Source organism: Mastigoproctus giganteus, chromosome 2 (genome assembly GCF_048544385.1).
Source record: "Mastigoproctus giganteus isolate SK-2022 chromosome 2, ASM4854438v1, whole genome shotgun sequence".
In the NCBI taxonomy this organism is placed as follows: domain Eukaryota; kingdom Metazoa; phylum Arthropoda; class Arachnida; order Uropygi; family Thelyphonidae; genus Mastigoproctus; species Mastigoproctus giganteus.
Genome location: NC_143576.1, coordinates 205,009,791 through 205,033,070, shown reverse-complemented (window position 1 = coordinate 205,033,070; position 23,280 = coordinate 205,009,791). Strand labels below are relative to the sequence as shown.

At 32.4% G+C, this 23,280-nt stretch overlaps 1 protein-coding gene across 1 annotated transcript in view; it reads left to right on the top strand.

Moving 5' to 3' along the window:
- Positions 1–23,280, top strand: part of LOC150089954 (Y+L amino acid transporter 2-like) — a 52,339-nt gene that overhangs the window by 12,680 nt on the left and 16,379 nt on the right. The window contains exons 3-8 of the mRNA XM_090390141.1: positions 4,582–4,681; positions 5,754–5,798; positions 10,018–10,141; positions 14,527–14,630; positions 20,051–20,147; positions 22,666–22,815. Coding sequence (XP_090246267.1) covers positions 4,582–4,681; positions 5,754–5,798; positions 10,018–10,141; positions 14,527–14,630; positions 20,051–20,147; positions 22,666–22,815 — 620 coding nt within the window. The remainder of the gene's footprint in view (positions 1–4,581; positions 4,682–5,753; positions 5,799–10,017; positions 10,142–14,526; positions 14,631–20,050; positions 20,148–22,665; positions 22,816–23,280) is intronic.

The window sequence follows — 23,280 nt, the reverse complement described above, 5'->3', positions numbered from 1 at the left end:
TAAGTTCAAAAAGTGAAGTTCATAGAAAAATATATAAATAAAAAAATAAGGAAGTGAAAGTGGAAGTCATCAAGGCAAAGAACGAGTCCTGGGATAGAGTATGTGCCAAGATGAACAGCAAACTAGGATGTACAAGATCTGTAGAGGTGTGGAGAGTATTGAAGAGTTTAAGGAAACCTCATAAGCAAAATGCTAGACTGGAAATGATAGATCTGGAGGAATGTGTCAATTATTATGAACAGCTATTGAATGAAGGAAAAGAGGAATTTAGAGAAACTGAAACAGAGACAGTTGTCATGGAAAAAAGATTGAACACCCAAATTAAGGAAGTGGAAATAAAAAATGGAAAAGCACCAGGCCCAGGTGGAATTAACATGGAGCTGCTTAAATATGCAGGTCAAAAAGTTATAAATCTACTAACTCGATTGTTCAACAAATTATGTGATGGCGAAGAAATACCAGATGAGATGACAATTGGATATATTACATCAATTTTCAAGAAAGGTGACAGAAGAAGATGCTCCAACTATAGAGGAATCTGTGTTATGAGCTCTATTTCTAAACTACAGTATTTGGAAAAGTGATAAAATCAAAACTGGAACAAGCGATTGTTATTTCTGAGGAACAGTGTGGCTTTTTGACTGGATGCTCATGTATAGTCTGTTTATTCACTGTTAAGCAAATTCTGGAAAAATGTCAGGCTACAAACCAAGATGTAGGTATGCTGTTTGTAGACTTAGAGAAGCATATGATAATGTGCCAATAAATCTTCTGTGGAAGGCTATGAAAAAAATATCAATAAGCCAGCCATTAATTGAAATAATTAGAAGCATCTACAAGAATAATACATGCTGTATAAAAATTGGTTCAAAAATATCAAGAAAATTTAAGACATCCAAAGGATTACTTCAAGGATGCTTTTTGTCACCTACTTTGTTTAAGCTGTACCTGGAAGTTATTCTAAGACTATGGTCACAGAAGTGCAGTTCAATGGGTGTTCCTTTTGGTCAAAATAAGTACCTTTACAATCTACTGTTTGCAGATGACCAAGTTGTGGTAGCACAGGATTATGATGATGTAAACTACATGGGCAGAAAGTTACTAGAAGAATATAAAACATAGGGACTGACAGTTAATTTTAATAAGACAGAGTACATGAATCGAAGTGAGCAGGTTCTGGATTTAGATTGAATACAGGTGAAAACTGTACAGCAATTTAAATACCTGGGTGCAATTATTCAGGCTGATGGAATGCTTAATTCTGTGCTACGGAATAAAAATATTATTAACAAAACTAAACATCAATTATATAATACAATACTACAAAGTGTCTTATTATATGGATGTGAGACTTGGACTTTAACTAAAAGACAAAAAAATAAACTACTGGCTGTTGAGATGGATGGTTGGTGATGATCGGCAAGAAAGTCTAGGACTGAAAAAGTTAGAAATGGCATGATAAGGAATATAATGAAGGTCCAAAAAACCATCATTAATAAAATAGAGGAGAAAAGATTGAAGTGGTTTGGCCATGTGAAGAGAATGGAGTTTAGCGGATTGTCCAGAAGAACCATGGAATGAATGCCATGGAGAAAGAAAAAGAGAGGAAGACCAAGAAGGACGGGGATAGAAGGTGTGAGAGCAGCCATGAATAGAAGAGGACTGGTGGACAGAGATTGGGAAGAAAGAAGAAAATGAAAAAAAGAATATGGGAATAATTTTTTGATGTTAGGTTGAGGAGAACCGTTGTAATAATGGAATAAATCCTAAGAAGAAGGTAAAAAATGTTTCAGGGAAAGTTGGAAATAAAAATGTACTTATTCTCTTTTCAAATTTATTTACTAATTTTTAGTACTAGAAACTGAATGTCACAGTGACATTTGTATCATTTGCTTGAGTACTTTAATTTTGCATTGTTGTGAAAAGTATGTGCAAAGCTGGATGTATAAAATGTACCTTCATTTTATAAATGTACCTTCAATATCATATGTTATACAGAGATCTTCATTTAGACCAATATATAATTGGTACAGTATGCAAATTCAGTCAGTCAAGCTTGTAGCTGATTAAAACATTATTGTATTTTAACTTCAGAATTCCTAGGTTTTATGAAATGCTTTATATGGTTTTTTTTAAGAAAAAGTTACAGATGTATGTGCCAAAATATATATAGAATAGTTATGACATAAATTGAGTTATAAATTATATTTGAAAAAATATATATATTAACTTGTTAATGACAAATCAGTTGATTTTGTTTTTATTAGGTGTAAATTTAACTATATTGTTGCCAGCAAAATCATACACAACTATATAAAGGTATCATAAAGTATTAGATATTGCTTAATTATAACATCGGAAAAATTAGACTACAAACACAATTAGGCATAAGTATAAAATGTATTGAAGTTTTTATTTTTTAAGCCAAGATGAATAAATCAATAACGTATCTGAAATATAGTCTGGTTTGTTTTGGTATCTGTGTTTTTTTTTTTTTTTTTGTCTTTATCACATAATGATTGCATTGTAATTCTTATAAATCATTGTCTTTGTTTAGTCTCTCCTGAAATGAATAATTTTAACAGCAATATTCTAATATCTGACAGATCATAGAACAATAAGATAATCCATTCGCATTATCTAACAATTTGAGAAAAGTGCTTTTTCTCCTGAGGAGAAGTTGGCTGTTTACCATTGATGAATACTATTACATAATATGTCTATATGCAGATTTTTTCAGGATATTGTTTTAGCATGAGTATACAGTAGGCCCCCAGCTTATGTTTATTTTGTTTTGAAGGTTTCTGCATAAGTCTAACAATGCTTAAATACAATGCATTTTTTAACATTCATTTCAATGAATAGTTAAACCTTAAAAAAGTAACACTTACAAAAACACAATACCATTATAACAGTTTATAATATACAGTAAACCCCCGCGAATAGCGGGGGTTACGTTCCTGAGAAATGCCACGAATACCGAAAATGCGAATACTGAGTTATGGCTCCCATAGTAATAAATGGGTTCCGTTCCAAAGTATGAAATATATAAGAAAAACTAGTCTAAAATTTTGTCTATGTATGTATTATATGTACATAGACAGTGCATAGTGAAATGCAAGCATAAGGCATCAAAATGAAAATAAGAAACAATTTAATATTAAATGTAATATTTATTAGAAATTTCAAACAAATCTTTCAATCCAGCACCTTTGCTAGCTAAAAAAAACTTATCCTGCCAGTACTACACCAGTTTTGCTAAAGTGTTGATAAAGGAGTTTTGCCTTTTCACGAATGATGAGTGAACTTAACGGAATTTTATTTTGAGTTCAGTCTTCTATCCACAGATTTAAAGCCTTTTCCATTTTTTCTAATTTAACATCACGAGTTACAGAGGAAATTTTTGAAGCAATTAGCGCGTTTTCACGGACACTACGGCGGATTTTTTCTTCCAATTTCTTGATTGATCGTACCGTTCACTCATTGATTTTATAATGTTTTGCCACTGAGGAGACACTTTCACCATTAAAAATTTTGTCTAATAACTCAATTTTATTCGCTAATGTCATCACCTTCTTTGATCTTTTCACATTTCCCTTGTTATTCGTAGCCATATTTTTGTACGGGTTAGAAAGAACTTGTCCACAATAAAGTCACTTTGTTCGTTAACACACTCGAAAGTCTGTTTTACACTGCAAAACGGTAGATTTATCACTTTTGTAAGCATATCAATATATAAATTTATTCAATTTATAAGCATATAAATTAAAAGCGAACAACGAAACCTTCCATGACAAGCGCATAGCACATACTGAACAAGGATTATCGAGAAACATCCACGCTTGCGATTTTGTCACCCCTCTCCCCTCCACCCACTGAGCGCTGTTTTGACCGGGAAAGATAATTTTAGCCATGCCCATGTTTTTTTATGGCGGAAAATGTTCACGGCGCTTTAAAATTCACATTTTTTTAGGTTTCATTTTATATTAAATCACCGACCACGAATAGCGGGGGTTTACTGTAATTACAATAATATTATAAAGCATTATAATATGTAAGCCATCTATATCTGGCACTAAAGACTGTAGAAGCCAAAGTACCTACCTAAACTGTTTAAATAAAACAATAAGTGAAAATTTCTATCTGTATATATAAAGATCTATGCAACTGGAACACATGTAAGTTAAACTTTGCTGTAGTTAGGGGGAGGAAGAGATTATCCTTGAATCATCATTATCTTTGATGAAACATAGCAAAGATAAATTAGGTACTTGTAACTCCCATTTCATGCATAGCTTTTTGTTATTAAGATATTAAAATTTATTTTTCACAAATACTATTTAAAATATCAGTTAAATGATGAAAATAATTTAGCATTCTCTGTTTTTTGTTGCCTTAATCTTAATGAACACTTTGAGTTATATCAAAATAGTCTTTAAAACACTGACTGAATATGCAGAATTTATATAAAATAAAACATAAAATATAAAAATAAATAAAATGTATACTATATGAGTGTTTTTAATTTTGGCCTATGAAATTTTCATTACTGTAGCTTATTTTAATTTATTTAAATTACAGGACACACAAGTAATTTCAATAATGCATTTAAAGATACTACAAAAGACCCTGGGTACATTGCCTTATCTTTTTACTCTGGTTTATTCTCATATGCTGGCTGGTAAGATTTTCATTGAGAATTTTTTAATAATAATAGCATATCTGAAATGTAGTCTGATCTATGTATTCATTTCATGTTTTCAAGTAATTAGTAATTTATAAGATGGAAAACCCAACCTGCTAAACAGCTAAACAAATTACAGCCAACTGTAACAGCATGAAATTATAACTTTAATGAATGCAATTATGCATCAAAATGATTAATTGAGCAGATATTGCAAAAGATATCTCCTCAGTGAAAAATCCAACCTGTTACCTACATGGCAGGTTTGGTTTCTTAGTAATAATAAAAACTACTTGCTTTACCAAATTATAAATCACAAATAAATTCAACAAATTTCCTTATCCTACACTAAAATTGACAAAACAGATATTTAAACAAATGCAGAAAAAAAATGAAAATAACCTGTTTCACATGAAATGTAATCAAACATTGCACACTTTTCCATCTCACACTTAGTAAAAATTAAAATCTTTTAACTATAACTTAGAGTAGACTAAATCATGTCCATGCTAAATACTGCAACAGTAGGAGGTGCCCCATCTCTCTCTCTGCCTCTGTTTATACAGAGTAGTGTGACTGGCTTAGTATGACCATAGGAACAATGAGAAATCAGGATTGAAGCTTCAGTTAGTGCTTTAAGTTTTCTTGCAGTATAAATGTTTTACATTTTTAAATATACTAAGGTTACTATAGGTGACTACTTATTTCAAAAAAAAAGATAATCGTATCACATTATGTCGAGTGCACCTCTGTATAATATAATATTGGTGTTGGGGACAACTTTAACACCCAAGTTATAAGCAGAGTGTGTTATAACTGAAAATGTAATTTACGAGTTTTTTAACATGAATACATAATGATCAAAAGACGACCCATTGAACAATCTTATATAAGCAGATTTCATTTTGCATGGTTTTTTTTTTTTTTTCTTTAGTTTTACTATTTTGTCATCAATTGATGAAATGAGTTAAATCTGTTAAATGGTGAATAAAACATGACTGTAGTTTTTTAATATTTTTTTTTATATAAATTGAATTCAAAAGGTCATTGTGTTGAACTGATTTTCTAGGAACTACTTGAATTTCGTAACAGAAGAACTGAAAGAACCATACAAGTAAGTATTATTTGGATTTTGCACATGTGTGTATGCATATATGATTATTCAAGTGGTATCAGTAAGTTGCAGTGCAGGTTTATGTATGGAGGCTCTTGTGATGGCCTGATTCTTGGACAACCTTGGACAGGTTTTAGTATGACATACTGTCTGTGTCTTTATCATCTGCCTACCACACTACAGTTGAAATTTTGTCTGGATTTGGCCTGCTTACACTTTCTCTATTTTCTTCCACCTGTAAAAAATGATCTAAACAATATCACCTTGATATGAAAAAAATTTTTTATGTGAAAGAGTTGAGATTTTACACTTAAAAGTCAATAAAAAAGGCTGATCTCCAAGCATTTATATGTGATTATCTGTTTTATATGTTTATAGGAGCTTTTGTATAAATTGCTTGTTCATTATGTTCAGCAATTTGATTTTAAATTTGTAAAGTTAGTGATAAAACATGAGTTCTTGTTTAAGTTTTGAACATAAAAATAAATAATTATATGTATGAACTTAGAGACCCTTTTTTTTAATATATATATATATATCTGAACTTTGAGTTTGTAAAATTTCAGAACTAAAACAAGAATGTGGGTATCAACTTCTGATTGAGCAGTGTGGGACATTACAGGAAATGAGTGTTCTTGAATTTCTTTAATGAAAAAAAAAATGAGAGGGGAGAAACACATACTATTAATTGCATAGAGTTAAATTAAAAAAAAAAAAAAAAAACTCAGGACATTTACACTCCAAAGGTTAAATTACAATTATATAATCTGAGATATCAAGAAAATATGTACCCAAATTCCATCAAATCTTTTATGGAAGTACATGGGGAGGTTGAATAGTTTCTAGCCTCCCATAGAAGGGATGCTGGAAAGTTGTGAAAATCCATTTATTTTTCAACATGGTCCTCTTTAAGTCAACATACTTTCTGGCACAATCCCCTACCTTTCATAACCCTGCTCAAATAAAAATTAGATTTTCATTCAAACTAGTTGTTGACTGTATCCATCACAGCATTGTCACTGTTCAATTTCTGTCCTTTCAAGTCCTTTTTGAGATTTGGAAAAAGAAAATAGTCCTGTGGAGCCAAATCCAGTAAGTAAGGTGAATGCTGTTAATAGCTTGAGCCCACAATCAAGCTGTGTATGCTGGTGCATTGTTTTGATGCAAAATAACTCATTTGGCCAATTTCCTGTGCCTCTTGGGCTTCAGTTCCTTGCAGAAACATCTCAGTAGGTTAGAATAATATTTGGTATTGATAGTGGCCCTCATTCCAGGAAATCAACCATGATCACTTCTTCTGCATTCCAGAAGATGGATGCCATCACTTTCCCAGCTTAACATCTGCACTCAAAACTTTTTAAGAAGTGAAGAGGAATGCTTCCACTGTTTTATTTTTTTATTATTATTATTATTTTTTGTTTCAGATTTGAAGTAGTGTATTTGTGTCTCTCAAAACTGAGTTTATTAGTGCTTAAAAATGCTGGAAAATCTCATGACAATACCTCACTTTTTTCCATTCTGATCTGCATTCAGTGCTTTAGGGACCCACCTTGAAGAAATGGTACCTCCGTAGCCAGATGGGCAGGAGCAGCAGTGCATAGCACACGCTTCTTGATTAGACCGGGGTTTGAGCCAGTGACCACCAAATACGGGGGATGCGAAAGGTCAGGGAATGACCACCGCATATCCCCAGAGCAATATGGTCTTAGTTGCTAATGCTCCTAAAAAACAAACAACAACCACCTTGAAGAAACCTTCATTCCTAAAACATTCACCACAATATTATGAGCTCATGGGGAATGTTGTCTCAGTGTGCTTCACTGTTATTCTGTGGTTTGCATTATCAAGTCATGAGTGGCATCCATATTTGCAGGTGTTGACATGGTGACAGGCCTCCCACTACAGGTGTATCTTCAACACTGTCTCATTCATGCTTAAATTCTGCAACCCAGTTTTTGACCTTGGTGTATGAAGTACAAGATTCCCCTAATGTTTGCTGCATGTCTTCATGATCCTTTCTTTTACATTGAGTAAATTCCCTTTACATGAAGTTACTCAATGACTACACAGTGTTTGATTCTCTCATCAGTCACCATTTTCATTTGCTTTCCACACTTCAATGCCCTCTGTAAAGGAGAAGAACATAGTTATAAACCTGAAATTTTCTGTGAAGACATAAGAAGAGTTACAGCACAGATTGGTAATATTGTCTTTCACAAAAACCTTTGCAATCTATATTGGCCAAAACCTTTTCAACTCCCCTTCCCTTCATATATTATAAAACTCAATTAAATTGAGTTTTCAAAGAAATATGGTTTTTTTTTATGAACTATGATCTTATGACCACTTGAAATTGAGGAATGAGTCCTGCATAATTTAGGCATTCGATAGGAAGTATGATAATACTTTCAGCTGAACAACTCTCACAATTATTTCTCCTACAGTTTATAAGACTGACTAATATTTTGTGGTAATAAATCAGAATCCCTAGATTTATAGATATGTCCTATGTAAGTGAGATTTACACTTATATGTGTAAGTAAAAGTTTTATATCTTACCACATAGATGGTTCTGAGAAGAGTTTACATGCTCCAGTTTCTAAAGCATCTCAGACTTGCTCAGTTGGATTCAGGTTTGGAGATCTGGCTGGTCACTCCATCCATCCAAAGAGTATCTCATTTTGAAGGAATTCACTGACCTACTGGGCCCAATGTGCAAAAGCACTTTCATCGATGAAAATGAATTCAGCACTTATAACATTTTAGAAAAGCCTAATATAGGGCAGAAGGATTGCATTCCTGTACCTTTATGCAGCTAAGATATAGAGGTTTGTGCAGTTGTTTATCTTGATGCCTTCCATTGAGACTTCTACAGTAGATTTTCCTTTCCATGATTTTAGAATGGTGGGAGCATGTTCTGCATTCTTCACAGATAAAAACACAATGAGTATGTTTCAAGACTGAATCTAGACTTATCTAAGGAGACCATCCTATTTGGCCTGATGAGAGATAAGTTTCCCTTGTGGAATGGGGCAAGGTAAAAAAAAAAGTATGAGTCACTGACACATTTCCTAAAGCTTTCTGTATGTGTTTTAAATTGAAACTGTCATTCCTGGTATCATAACCATGAAATTACCATTTTTAATATAAATAACCCAAGAGCTGTTCCCCCCGGAAAACTCCGGGGGGGGGGGTGTAAATTACTGTCCACACTTGACACTAACTCAACCATGAAGTGAAGAAAGCCAGTAAAACTTCCTCACATCATTGATGAGATTTGAACCTGGGCTTTTTCCACCCAGTGTGGGAAGGATGGTTATAACAGCTGTGCTACCCACACAGTTTACCATTCTTGATATATAAGGCTCTGACCACCTGAAAGTCTAACCCCTGCCATTAGCCAAGCCACCATTGCCTAATCTTCCAAATGTCTGCATTGTATTCAGCAGAAAGAGAAAACCTAGTCAGATGTATAAGCTTGCTTTCTTCTATCATATGCCTCTATTAATGCTAATGTTACATTATAAATGAGTGAACGTTTTACTGCAGACTTTTGTAGCCTGCCTAATGCATGATTCTGAAGTTTAGAATCATATTCAAATTGTCTATACTTAAATGTCAAATTTTGCATAAAAGGTAATATATTGTGCTTAAAAAATTATAAAAATACATTCTTGGTTGCAATTTACAAAAAAAATTGCAATTAACAAAAAGACAATGTCTTTCTGTTCTGTAAACAAAACAGGACTTCCTTTCAGAATTTTTATTTATTTTTTTCCCATCCCTTTTCTTTTTTTCTTTTTTTTTTTTTTTTTTAGGTGTAGGTGAAAGACCAACCTTTACATGCTGCATTACCAAAAACAGTTGATGAATTCAACTAAAGAATCTGTATAGTTGTTGGGTTGTTGGAAGAGTTTTATGCATATACTACACATACCAAAAGTGAAACATGAGGATGACTCTCATTTTTATCTGTGCAAAGTAACATATGAAGTACACATTAAACTTTCTACTTTTAAATAAAAGCATTTCAGCTCTTTCTCAGAATATACGTATTTTTTATAACTTGCTTGGTTTTTCCACACTTTATTTAGAAATTAGGAAAATGATTTTGAATTTCCCTGTGTTTATAATAAAATAAAATACATAAAATTTAATTTAAAATAAAATATATGCAATAAGATGTTATTGTTTCTTAATTTTAAAATATCTCTTACAGAAATCTCCCAAGAGCTATATATATCTCACTTCCTGTTGTGACTGTTATATATGTAATGGCAAATGTTGCCTACTTTGCTGTGCTGACTCCAGCTGAAGTGCTAACTTCCAATGCTGTGGCTGTGGTAAATTATCATATTTAATATTTCTTTATTTTTTTTTGGTTAAAAACTGAGAATTACTTTTTGAAAAAGAATTAAGCTTACAGGAATTGCAAAATTTTATTACTAACTGACATTCCCTCATACATTAATTCATGTTTAATTTTTACAGGATTTTTTGATAACTTTAATAGATGTTACAATTTCAGTTTTAGATAATTTTCATTTACACTGTGATCATTGATTTTGGCTTTCAGAATAAGGTGATGAATGAATATTTTATTCACTAAATTATGATGTGTTAAAATTTAAGAACTAAACTGACTGGGATTTATGTCATAATGTAAACCTAAGAAAACTTCTGGAAGCATGTCGCAGTGTTCCTTTTATAAATAAAACTATATTAGATGCTTTCTGTTTATATATTAAAAAAGCATATTTGTGCTGAGATGTAGAAAAAATTTATACATAAAGGATAAATATAAATATCAGCACGATTTTTATTTTATTTTTTAAAATTTTTAATAGTTTTAGATTAATTTCCAGTCTTAAATCTGTTGGCAGTTTTTATTGCATTTACACTATACACTTTAAGCAATTAAAGTGTACATTGGCTGTACACTTTAATTGCAGTTGATGCAGATAGCTTACCCTTGTGACAAGAAATCCTGTAGTCTTGTTGTTTATGAGCCATCCAAGGTAGAAGTGCTACCTAAATTTCTCTCAAATTGTGTTTTATTGGTGAAGTAATTTTTCACTTAGCTGGGGGAGACATGGGGATACCTAGAATTCCCATGATTAAGTAGTTTGTCTCTATACAGGGTGAGCTGAAACTTGTTACCCCACATTTTTCTTTTAAGTTGTATGTTCAGATATTGTTAATGGGGAATGTGAACAGAATAAATCCTTTGTTTCAGATAGCTGGCACAAGGTCCTATAATGTGAAAGAACAGCTCATTGTAAGTGTATGGGCTCATGAATGTCCACACACTGAAAAAATAATGAAAGATGTGCAGTAGAACTCTTTGCAAAATTTAATAAAGAAGCCTCTCCAAGATTGGAAATATTGTGATGAAACAAACTTCCTGTCACAATATTTCCAACAATGCTATATTAAAAGTTTTTCAGTTAGAAGGTGACATGACATGTGATCAACTGAAAAATTTTGTACATAAATGCTTCTAAATGCAACTGAAAACTCTGTACATAAATGCTTCTAAATATTTTTTCTTATTTTGACTAGGTTGCCCAACAGTACAATGAATTTCTAAAAAATCAAATCAGAATTAATTTTTTTTTTTATTTTGTAAAAAGAGTCATTAAAATATAAAAAACACTTGCTATTGCTTCTTTTTTGATACAGTAATATTGGCTATGTTTAATATCTATTTGCTTATGAACTGATATTGTAGACACAGTTTATAATAGATGGTATGAAATTTGGAAGAGGACTGCATCAGTTAGCCATTATTATCTAATTTTGGCTTACAAAAGCAGAAATTCTCTGGAATTTAATCAACTTCTGAATTCCAGATAAATTTGGTAGAGTCCTGCCAGTTAAAATTCATGCCATCCCAAAATTGGACAATAGTGCCCAATGATGTAATCTCTTCTGATTTTCAGCATTACTTTTCTTGCTGCCATCTACAATAACTTGGAAACAGATACTGGATTGCAGCCATTACAGGAAGAGTTCAAGTTAATTCTTATGTTAACAAATACATTTTATAAAATGACCTTCAAACGTGTATTTATGTACAGTTTGTGTAACTAAGATTTTTGTTGCCTATGGCCAAATATCAGAAATCATCTTAAATTTCATTAATTTTTATTAAATTATAATTATAATATCAGTTAATATTGCCTTCATTTACTGATCTAATATTAAATTATAAAGTAAAATACAATAATTATTGTTCAAAAACCTATAGTTTTTATAAGAAGGCTGCAGCTTTTTATGATAATCGATTTAAATAATAACAATTATTAGTATTAATAATGGCAAATGATGCAAGAAAGTAAGCTTATACACCATCAGCCTAAAACAAAATTTGCATTTCACCTATCCATCCCCTCCAATAGTTTTAGTTCTTCCTTCAGTTTATTGAAATTATCCATTTCCACAATGGATGGTAGCTTGTTCCAGCAATCAACCACCTTTTGGCTGAAGGCAAACTTCCACACATCTATTCTGCAACTAACTTTCCTCAATTTGAATTTATGCCCCCCCCCCCTCGTGTTCATAGGAGGAGGAAAAATCCTATCAGCACTGAGTTTGTTCATTCCATTTAAAGCCTTAAACATGTCAATCAGATCACCTCGCAGGTGCATACGCTCCAGATGGTGCAATTACAGAACTGAAGCCTTTCTTGATGAGAGCACCCTTTTGTTCCCCTTGCCAATCTTTTTATCCTTTTCTCTACCTGTTTCATCAGCTTTAAATCCTTCCTAAAATGAGGCCTCCAGACCTTTATGCAGTACTCAAGATGTGGCCCGACCATTGCCTTATACAATGGGCTAATCATGTCCTTATCCCTACTAGGAAAATTCCTGTATATCTTTGACAAAATCTCATGAGTAGTCCTGGCAGCCTGTCTGACTTCTCAGAGAACTCCTATCCAAAATGCACAATTACTCGAGACCCTTTTCATTTTCCGCTCCTCTGAGTGTACTGCTACACAGTTGATGCGTTACTCTGGGATTACCACTGCCCATATGCAGCACCTTATATTTATCAATATTAAAGTTCAATTGCCATTTCTCAGCCCATCTGGCTAATTTTTCTAGATCTTGTTGCAGTAGCATACCCTCATTACTGTCATTAACTACCCTATTAACTCTTGTATCATCTGCGAACTTAGATATTAAGCGTGATATATCCTCATCAGTATCATTAATAAATACGGAAAAGAACAATGGGCCCAGCACAGAATCCCCAGAATCCCAGGAGACTCCACTGATAACACTAGTCCATGAAGAGCAGTGTCCATTGATTACCACTCTGTATTCTCTCACTCAGCCATCCCTTTATCCATAGCAGTAACTTTCCCTTAATGCCACACTACTTCAGTTTGTACAGTAATCTTTTATTTGCAACAGTATCAAAAGCTTTCCTGAAATCCAATTATATGATATCAAAAGTATTTTTTACATCCAGTTCCTTTGTCACTGCATCATATAGTGTCCAGTCAAATTGATCAGACAAGATCTACCTTTACCAAACCCAAGCTGTGACTGAAATATAATTACTTTCCTCTCTAGATGGTCTTGAATTACTTCTTTAATCAGTGACTCCATTATTTTCACTGGAACGGAAGTTAAGCTAACAGGTCTGTAATTACTCGTGTTATTGATCTCTTTGATCTCACCCTTTGATCCACTTTTGTGAACTCTAAATACTGCTGCACATCTCCAATCCACAGGGATCTCCCTCTGAATCTAAAGATGCTCTCAAATTATGGCTAATGGTTTTCTTACCTCCTTTAATATAGTTGGATAGATCTCATTTATCCCCGGGTACCTTTTTTATGTTTAATTTCAATTTCTCTTCCACTTTCCTCTTAGTTATCAGAAAATCATTGGCTGTCTGTTAGAGTTGATAAACTTCTGACATCCTAAATTATTCCTTCTGTGTGAATGTAGATGTATAATACCTATTCAGCCGGTAAGCAACCTGAGCAGGATCATCAACAGCTAAACAGTTGACATGACATGGACCAATGTGATTCAACCCTTCCTATACCTTTTATAAAAAGTTTTGTTGTCATATAGTTTCCATTTAATGATTTAATATTAAATTTTAAAATAAAATACAATAATTATTATTATTCAGAAGCCTATAGTTTTATTAAAATAATAATTATTGTCATATTTTTAAAATTAAGTTATAAATTCTTGTATTTTGAGTCTTTTCTTTAACTTCGTTTCCTGCATACGGTGAATTAGTGATAATCACCTGTCTACATTATGCCTCTGTATGAGTACATACTTGCCAAAAGGTTAATGATGCTAAAATTTATTTTATATTTTACATAGGCCACTTGGATTAGCTGTATATTTGTATGCTAATAACTCTGAATCTTTTTTTAGGATAAGACATATTCATAATTTATTAAGCTTAGGCAGAAAAATATGCTTTTATAATTTTATTTACAAAAAAAAATTTACATTCAGGATTAATTATTAATTAAAAACAAAAAGAGAGAAGTTCAGTTGTTTACCGCTGATATAATGTGTTTTTTCTAAGTAATTTATATGACTTTATAATTACCTTGTATAATGTTTTTAATTATTTAATTGAAGTTTTGTTGTTTTAATTTTTGCATAATTCATGGTTTACAAATAAGTTAAAAATTGCCTTAAAAGTGCCATTTGATTCTCACAAGTAACAAATTATTTTTTTTTTTTAGACATTTGGTGGTCGGGTCTTGGGAGTAATGTCATGGATAATGCCTGTTTCAGTTGCCCTTTCAACATTTGGTGGTTTGAATGGGAGTATATTTGCATCATCAAGGTAAGAAATTTATGAAAAGACGAGCCTTTCAAGTTATATCACTTAAAAGTTGCATTGTGATAAATAACATTAGAAGTTTTGTGAATGATATTGTTGTTGTAAGTATATGGCATAAAATAGATACTTAACTATGTATAAGGGTTGCTGAAATGAAAAACAGAAAATGTACATATTTCAAAAAATTATATAAAATAATGTAATTATAGTAGGAGGAACAAAGTCTCTGAATCTTGCTAGAATAATTTTGAGAATTTGTGTGTGTGTGTGTTTAATTAATTATTATTTTTTTTGTAATGTAAGTCAGCATATGTGATCAGACAAAAACAATCCTAAAATTTTAAAATTGCAACCATTTTTGAATTTTTTTTGACTCTCTCCCAACCCTTTTTACTGTCCAACAGCATTATATGGACACCCCAAAAAAAATCTTAATAGTTAAAAAAAATAATAATAATAATTTGTCAACTTAAGTATGTATCCAGGTGATTTTCACATCACAAAATTTATAACCATGTAAAGTAGCTGCATGCAGATATTTCTTTTTAAAGTTTTAATTTTCATTGATTTTTAGTACTATGAGCACTAAAAATGAAATATCATTAGTATTAGCAATGGCCACACGGTGCAAGGAAGCCTATAGCTTATACTGCACCAGCCAAAAAAAAAATAAAATAATAATAATAGTAAAATCTCTGGTTCGAAAGGGGACTCCATTGTCAGGGAAACGGGAAATATTTTTTGTAATAAGGATAGATGGACTAGAACCAGGGTATGTCTGCCAGGAGCAACTATTAATGATGTCACCAACAGATTGTCAGATTTTAAGGGGGGTAAAGAAGAGAATATTATTATTCATGTGGGGACTAATGATATTAAGCATACACGATCTGACAATTTGTTAGACAAATATAGGACCATGCCGAAGAAATGCCACAAGTTAGGCCACACTGTCTGTTCTGTGTCTGCAATTAATCTTAAGGGAGGCAGCAAGTGAGTGCATTGAACCATTGAGGCTAATTATGCAAGCATCACTGGACTCGGGAGTGATTCTATTGGATTTGTGAAGTGCCAATGTATCCCCAGTACATAAGGGTTGTTCTAAGAGTGAAGTGGGAAATTACCGGCCCGTTAGTCTAACTTCAGTAGTAGGGAAAATCATGGAGACAATGATCAAAGTTGGAATTCAGAATCATTTAGATAGAAATGGAATTCTGAAGGATACTCAGCATGGTTTTGTAAAGGGAAAATCATGTTTAACTAATCTGGTTAGCTATTTTGACAGGGTCACTCAAGAGCTGGACTTTGAGAATAATTTCGACATTGTTTATTTGGATTTCAGCAAAGCATGCATTTGACTCAGTCCCACATGAGCAGTTACTTTATAAGCCGGAACAGATTGGAATCATAGGGAAAGTCCTTAGCTGGATGGCTTCAGAGCAGGAGGCAGAGGGTTGTGATAAACGGTTATTCCTCAGATTGGATTGATGTAAGAAGTAAGGTTCCTCCAAGGATCAGTATTAGGATCACTGTTTTTGATTTTCATAAATGACATTGATGAAGGGATAGAGGGTGTGATGTCTAAATTTGCAGATGATGTAAAGATTGGTAGAGTAGTTAATGACTGCCACCAAGCAGAGTTTCTTCAGAATGACCTAGATAGGACTTCAGGGATGGTCAGAAAAATGGTAGCTATGCTTTAATCCAGCAAAGTGTAAGGTATTGCACCTGGTGAACAGTAACCACAAAATAACTTATACATTTGGCAGAGTTGAACTAAAGCTGGTAGTGGAGGAAAGGGACTTGGGTGTTATGATACAGTCAGACATTAAGTTCTCTGAGCATTGTAGACAGGTTTCAAGGAACGCCCATGGTGTCCTATCGATGATGTATTGAACAATTGCTAGTAAAGATAAGGATGCCATAATCCCATTGTATAAGGCTATTGTTAGACCACACCTGGAATACTGTGTTCAAGTATGAAGACCGCACCTAAAGAAAGGCATTGTTTTTCTTGAAAGGGTCCAGAGACAGGTAACTTTCCTGGTGAGATCGGCAAAAGGGCATCCAGATGAGGAAAGATTTTGAATTGTGAGTTGCAGAGCTTGGAAACTAGGCACCTTAGAGGAGACTTGATTGAGGTGTTTAAGGCGCTGAGAGGCATAAGCAAAATGAATGAGGATGAATTTTCATGGTTATAAATGATTCTAGAACTAGGGGTGATAATTTCAAGTTACGGGGGGGGGGATGTTTAGACTGGATTGCAGGAAGTTTTGTTTTAGTCAGCGAGTTACAAATTACTGGAATAAGTTACCTACATGGGTGGTAGAGGCTGACATTTGGGGAAATTCAAAGATCAGCTGGATAATTACCTACGGGAGGAGGGAAACGGTTAGGTTGTCCTTTTCCTTTTCTCTTATTTATTTTATTTATATTTTTTTCTTATTATTATTATTTTATTCTTATCATTTTATTTTATTTTTTTGTTATTTTATTTTATTATTATTGAAATATCATATTTATAATAATAGTGATTATTTTTCTATAAAAAAGAAATTGCTCTCATAATGCATATAATGTATTTCTCAATTTATTTTTTCCTTAAAAATCATAAATGCAAGTCTATAAAAATAATTGCAGTTGTTTAAAAAAAATTAGAAGACGAAGCATGTGCTGATGCCATCATTATGGTAGCAAACAAATAATTAAACACTTTCTCACTTACTCAGAGGTTATTCAAAAGAGGGCACTCAGTTTAATTAATGACCTATCTCTCATGAAATCTCTCCACTCTCTGTCTCACAGATGTCTCTGCTGCTTGCATTTCCTCTAAATACTTCCATGAGGACTGGTCTTCTGAATTGGTATCTGTAATTTCACTGCTGTTTTCCAAACCATCCATTCATTGCCCATTTACTCTCCAATTCCAGACTCACAAAACTAACTTTTCTTCTTCATTTATCGCTTCTACCTCTGTTCTTTGTGAAAACCCTCCTTCACATGTATTTCCTGAAAATTACAATCTACAGAGATTCAAATTTTATGACATCTTCTGTCTTCTCAGCCTTTAATCTGTGTATGGTACTGAGGTTCTAATACCTTTCATGTGTGGGGTTTTCATGAAAAAAAAAAAAAAAAATTGTCTAGTGGAAAGCAAATATTCAGAGACTTGCTGTGCAGGGTGTAACCTTATAATGACACATATTATGAGGTTAAGTTACACTTGACCTTATAATGTATCATTAGTAATTCAGTCCTGTTGTTATGTGGAAGGGAAGATTTGCAAGATATTACAAACACAATTAGCCCTTGGAGACAATTCCTCTTAAGCCTGTACCTTTAAAAATATACACAGATAAATTTTCAACTTTATCTGATTGGTTTCTTGAATGCTTTACTCCCACTGAAGTGAAATAATGGTATCTTTTAAAGTTTTAAACAGAGTCATTATGACTTGATTATTTTTCTCCATTGTGACCTCAGATAAACAGATTTATTGCTGCCAATGCAAATATAGCGAAATCTTAATTTAATGGAATACGTAGGGTTAAAGCTTCTTCAGTGACTCTGATTGTCTGTTAAACTTGAAAGAAATGCACATATCTTCCACAGTTGGGGTAAAGCCTTTTTCACTAATTTTGATTGTTTGTTAAACTTGAAAGAAATGCATATAGTTTCCGCAGTTGCTAGAAATAACATGTTAGGTAATTGCATTCATTATATTAACTGAGTTTTCTTTTTCTGTGATTACAGTAACTAATTATCTTGTTATGAACTGATTACTAAATTGATTAACAAATAATATAAAAGAGTAAAACTTTTCATTTCACTGCACATACCTCACAGTGTAATATTCACTCAGCATTTTCTAATACTTATTCCTCTTGGATTTTTAATAAAAATTAAATTCAACATATTTCATGGATCTTCTGTGATTTAACAAAATAAATATCTCAGATCAATATGCAGTCAGCATTTTTGTAATGTGCTTTACTCCTAGATTTTAATAACAGTTGAAATATAACATGTATATCATATTTCTGCTCTGATTAATATAATCAGAAAATAGTAATAATTCATGATTTATGTGTTTATTAAACTGATAAAAAAAAAAATAGCTTTTCAAAAATAACAAGTTTGATATGCGTGAACTAAGAACATTTCTTATCTGCACATTCACCATATTGACAATAATACTAGTGCTTCAGCTAAAGTATATGGATAGTGGTAGTGATATATATATATATATATATATAAATAAAGATAATTAATTTCTGTTTGTACCATTTTTAATGAAATATGCAATAGCTCGATAAATCTTTCTGACAGAGTTAGATAAAAAAATTTCATGAAATTCTGTTTGCTGGAAGCAGAGTTGTTAGTGCAGATACACAGACGGATGGCTATAAGTAAAGACAGTAGGTGCCTTATGCATATGCAAATATGTCTAAAAATATTAAATGTTGTAATACTGTATTTTACTGCATTCTTAACAGTTTTGTAGAAGATGTGCTGATATTTTGCCATATTTTAACAGTGGTGGTGAAAACTGAGTGAAACTTATTCATAGTGTGAAGAGAAGAGCTCTAGAGTATCTTCACTGGAAGCTCAGAATGACTCACTATTGATGTCTTGTTTGGTAGCTTATGGAAGGTGATGATGATGAGGAAAATCCTGGCTCCCTTGCACTCTCTACAATGTGAACCTTGTAAAGGGCACAGGACATATAAATTTGGTTGTTTGCAGTTTCATCAAAATGGCAGAAACAATTTAGTTACAGTATTTCAATAACAACAAGAATTTACTTCAATAGTCATCAAAAGAACACAAATGAGTGATAAAAAGAGAATTTCGTAGAGTAGTTTGGTTTTCTGTTTGAACTAATACTGTATTGATAAACTAAAGTAAGACCAGCCTTCTAATTAGTTGCGAGTTAAATTTGTTTTATTGTTAATTAAGATATTTTAACTGATAGTAAAAACCATGAAATTGAATCATTTGGTTCAATAGATGCCATCTGTTATTTCCAGAATCATCTGTTAAGTTGAGGGTTTAACTGTATCAAAATGTCTCTGGAAGGCAGATATGATCTCAGTAGGGTTAGGCAGAAAGTTGTACTGGTAATGTCTAAAGAGACAGTTGTTTTCAACACAACCCTTCTAACCAATTGATTAAATGTTGTGTAACACCATTTAATCAATACTGTAAATTGTACAGTAAGACTTTCTAGAGTTATTGCAAAACATGTTTTATTGGTTTTATTTCTAAAGAATCTACTAAGCTACTCTGCATTTCTAAAAAAGTTGATTGCTATTTCTTACTCTTATTCATTCATTAATTCATAAATAATGTAGAATAAAATAGTTCACAGTTAATTGTTTGATTTACAAGAAGAAATTGTCAGTGTAATTTTTTCTTTATAGGCTGTTTTTTGTAGGTGCTAGACAAGGTCACCTACCTGATTGCTTAGCCATGATTAGTGTTGAACGATACACTCCAACTCCTAGCCTAATATTTGTGGTAATTGACATTTAATTATAATATTAATTATAATTAATATTATTTTTCGATTTATTGTGTTAATGGGATAACCAAAATTTTCAAAAATGTTTGAATTTTCTTTATTTCTCTTTGGGTAAAATGTGTGATAAGTGATAATAAAATGTTCTGCTACCTCGCTATTGTAGGTTAAGGGAATGAGGGGGGAAATTGGGCATAGATCAAAATAAAAGTAGTAATAAAAAAATTAACCCATAAGCAATGAAAGTTAATTGAAAAACCACACTTTTTCACCGTAAGAAGAAATTCACTCCACTCCTTTTTCAGGAAGATTCACTTCTTGAGAAAAGTGTGGAGTGAATTTCTTCTCACAGCATTTGTAGCTACCGCCACATCTGTATAATATTCTGGTTAAACTGTTTGATGAAACTGAAGCTGAATATCATGTCTGATATTTTTTCTGAATGTTTTTCTTTTGTGAAGATTTTGATTAGTATGCTTTTTGATTACAGTGAAAATAATATTGTACAAAGTTATTTATTTAAATTGATCAATAAAAACTAATGTGGTGGAGGCACGAATCCTAAGTTTAAAGCAAAACTGGATATTACCTTGTGGGAATGGGAGTAGTATGAATATTCTGAGGATTTTTTGGCTAATGCAAGGAAAAGTTCACTTCTTTGCATCATTCGGCCTTACTAATACAAATTACATCATAAGCTGACTACCCTTCACAGCCAAATTTCTAATTGAGTTACAAAAACATTACTTGGATGCACCACCACTAACCTTTAAGGAACTGCACTTCACTATGTGAACATTGTTTTATTTAGCTGCCTTGGTAGGAAAAGGATAAAATTATTACAGCTTTACCCTAATCATTCTCTGTATCCCAAATTTTAAGTGGTTTCATTTCTGAATTCATTTCATTTCCACTGCAGCGAAGTATCATCAATTTATACTTTGTCATATTCATTGCAAAAAGAATGAAGCAATTTTGCTAATTATACAGGGTTTTTACTAATGATTATCCATTTATCACCCAATCCATTGGGCACCAATGTGTACTAAGATGACTGTGGCAACAGAGTACATGTTGCAGAGTACATCAGATGTGGAATGATATTTTTTGGAAGGTGGGAGAAGACAGTTTCATTGTTACAGCCATGATTGAGCAAAAGTACAACATTTATTAGGCAGCATATAATATGGGCTTAACCTAAGAAGAAAGTGTTTTATTTTGTAACTGTACTTTGTAATCATTGTGTCATGAGTGCTTTTGCCACAAATTTAACTGCCAGTCAAGAGATTTAAGCGGAAATAAAGTGGAAGGTGTTGAAGTGTTTTTTTGAGATTTTCCTGGAAAGTCTACCGAATCTTTGGTGCGTGTGTGTCATCATATGATAGTGCACAGTGAGTCATGAAAAAAAAAGTTAGTGGAATGCATAAGAGTTTAGGACTATTTCAGTTTCTTTCATTCAAGGATAAATTATCTGGGATAACTATTTTTTCTCAGATTAATCCTGATTTCTTCACAGTTACATGAACAGCCAGAGTAATTGAATGTGGTGCATAGAAAATCATTGCACAATATTAACAGACCCATACTCACAAAAGTTGTGTGGTGTGTCATTTCATGTAGGATTAATTTCCTGTATTTGATTAATATCATTTTATATACTGGGCCAAATATTTAATCAGATAGTGACACTAACATGTATCCAGACATTATTTAGCAGCTCATATGTATTCTGACATGGATGAACAATACTGCTGGTTCCAGCAGGAGAAAGTGATGCACATTTGCATCAACAAATCTATTGGCAGTTCTTTAATTACTGCTTTATTCATGGGTTTTATAGCTTCCCTGGATTGCCCACGCTTATTCTGAAACCCAGTTTTTGACCATGCCATATGAAGGATAGAATCCTCCTAATGTTTGCTGCATGTCTTCATGACATTCTTTTGGCAACATTCCCTTCCCTTTAAAGAAAGTACTTGATGACTGCACGGTACTTGATTCTCTCAACAGTCACCATCTTCATTTGCCTTCCATGCTTCAGTGACCTCCTGTAAAGGAGAAAAATATCATTACAAACCTGAAATTTTCTGTGAACACAAGAAGAGTCATGGTGCAGACTGGCAAGATTATCTTTCCCAAATCTCTGTGATCTGTGTTGGGTTAAACTCTTTTCAATCCCCCCCCCCCCTGTATATTCTGAATATATACAAGATATGTGAATACAATTACTCATGTATCCAGTTTCTGACCTCCAAGGGTTTTCAGTCAAAGTTCAAGGTACATTTTTATAACTTGTGATAAATGCCTAGAGCAGTGCAATTAAAAAAAAATAATGTTTGATTAAATTTCTTGTTAAGGCAATGTACAAGTAATAATTTCAGAATGTGGCATGAATGTACCACATTCAAAAACTGCTACTCGTATACTTCTGAATGTATATATAGCAAAATGAGGAATAATTAAGACTGTCATAATTATTTGCATTTTTATTTATATTTTTGTTATTTATATTTTCAGGGTTTAATGAGTATAGCATATCTCACTACAACACAGGTATATGTGTTGATTAACTACACGGCATTTACTGAATCATTATTTGTTACTTTCTCTGTTGCTGGAATGATGTGGTTACGGTATAAACAACCAGAGAGGGAAAGACCAATTAAAGTAAGATTCTATTTATTTTTTATTTCTATTTCTTTATATAATTTTTATCATTTAAATATTATATTTATTCAAACACAAAGTAACTCCCTTAAATTTTTCTGTTAAAACTTAATTAAAAATTTCTCAATTGCACTTATTTTACAAATCCTTTTTGTATCCAAATTTCTCTGAAAGGTCAGTAAAATTGGCAAAACTGGTGTCAAGTATCTGTTTTCATTATTGCCTTCCTTCTCATTCATCTCAGATTACTCACTCTACTGTCGTTTATTGTAATTGATGTACACAATTTCTTAAAGTTCCACGATAATAACACTTTTCATGTGTAAATACAGTGGCTGGCCTGTTGTGTAATTCACAACATGAAGCATCACTGATAATATAAATCCTTCTTTAAAAGATTTGTTTTTTTTTTATTGCAGTTTCACATGATTGGTTATATAAAATGTTTGTAGGCTGTTGCTTAAG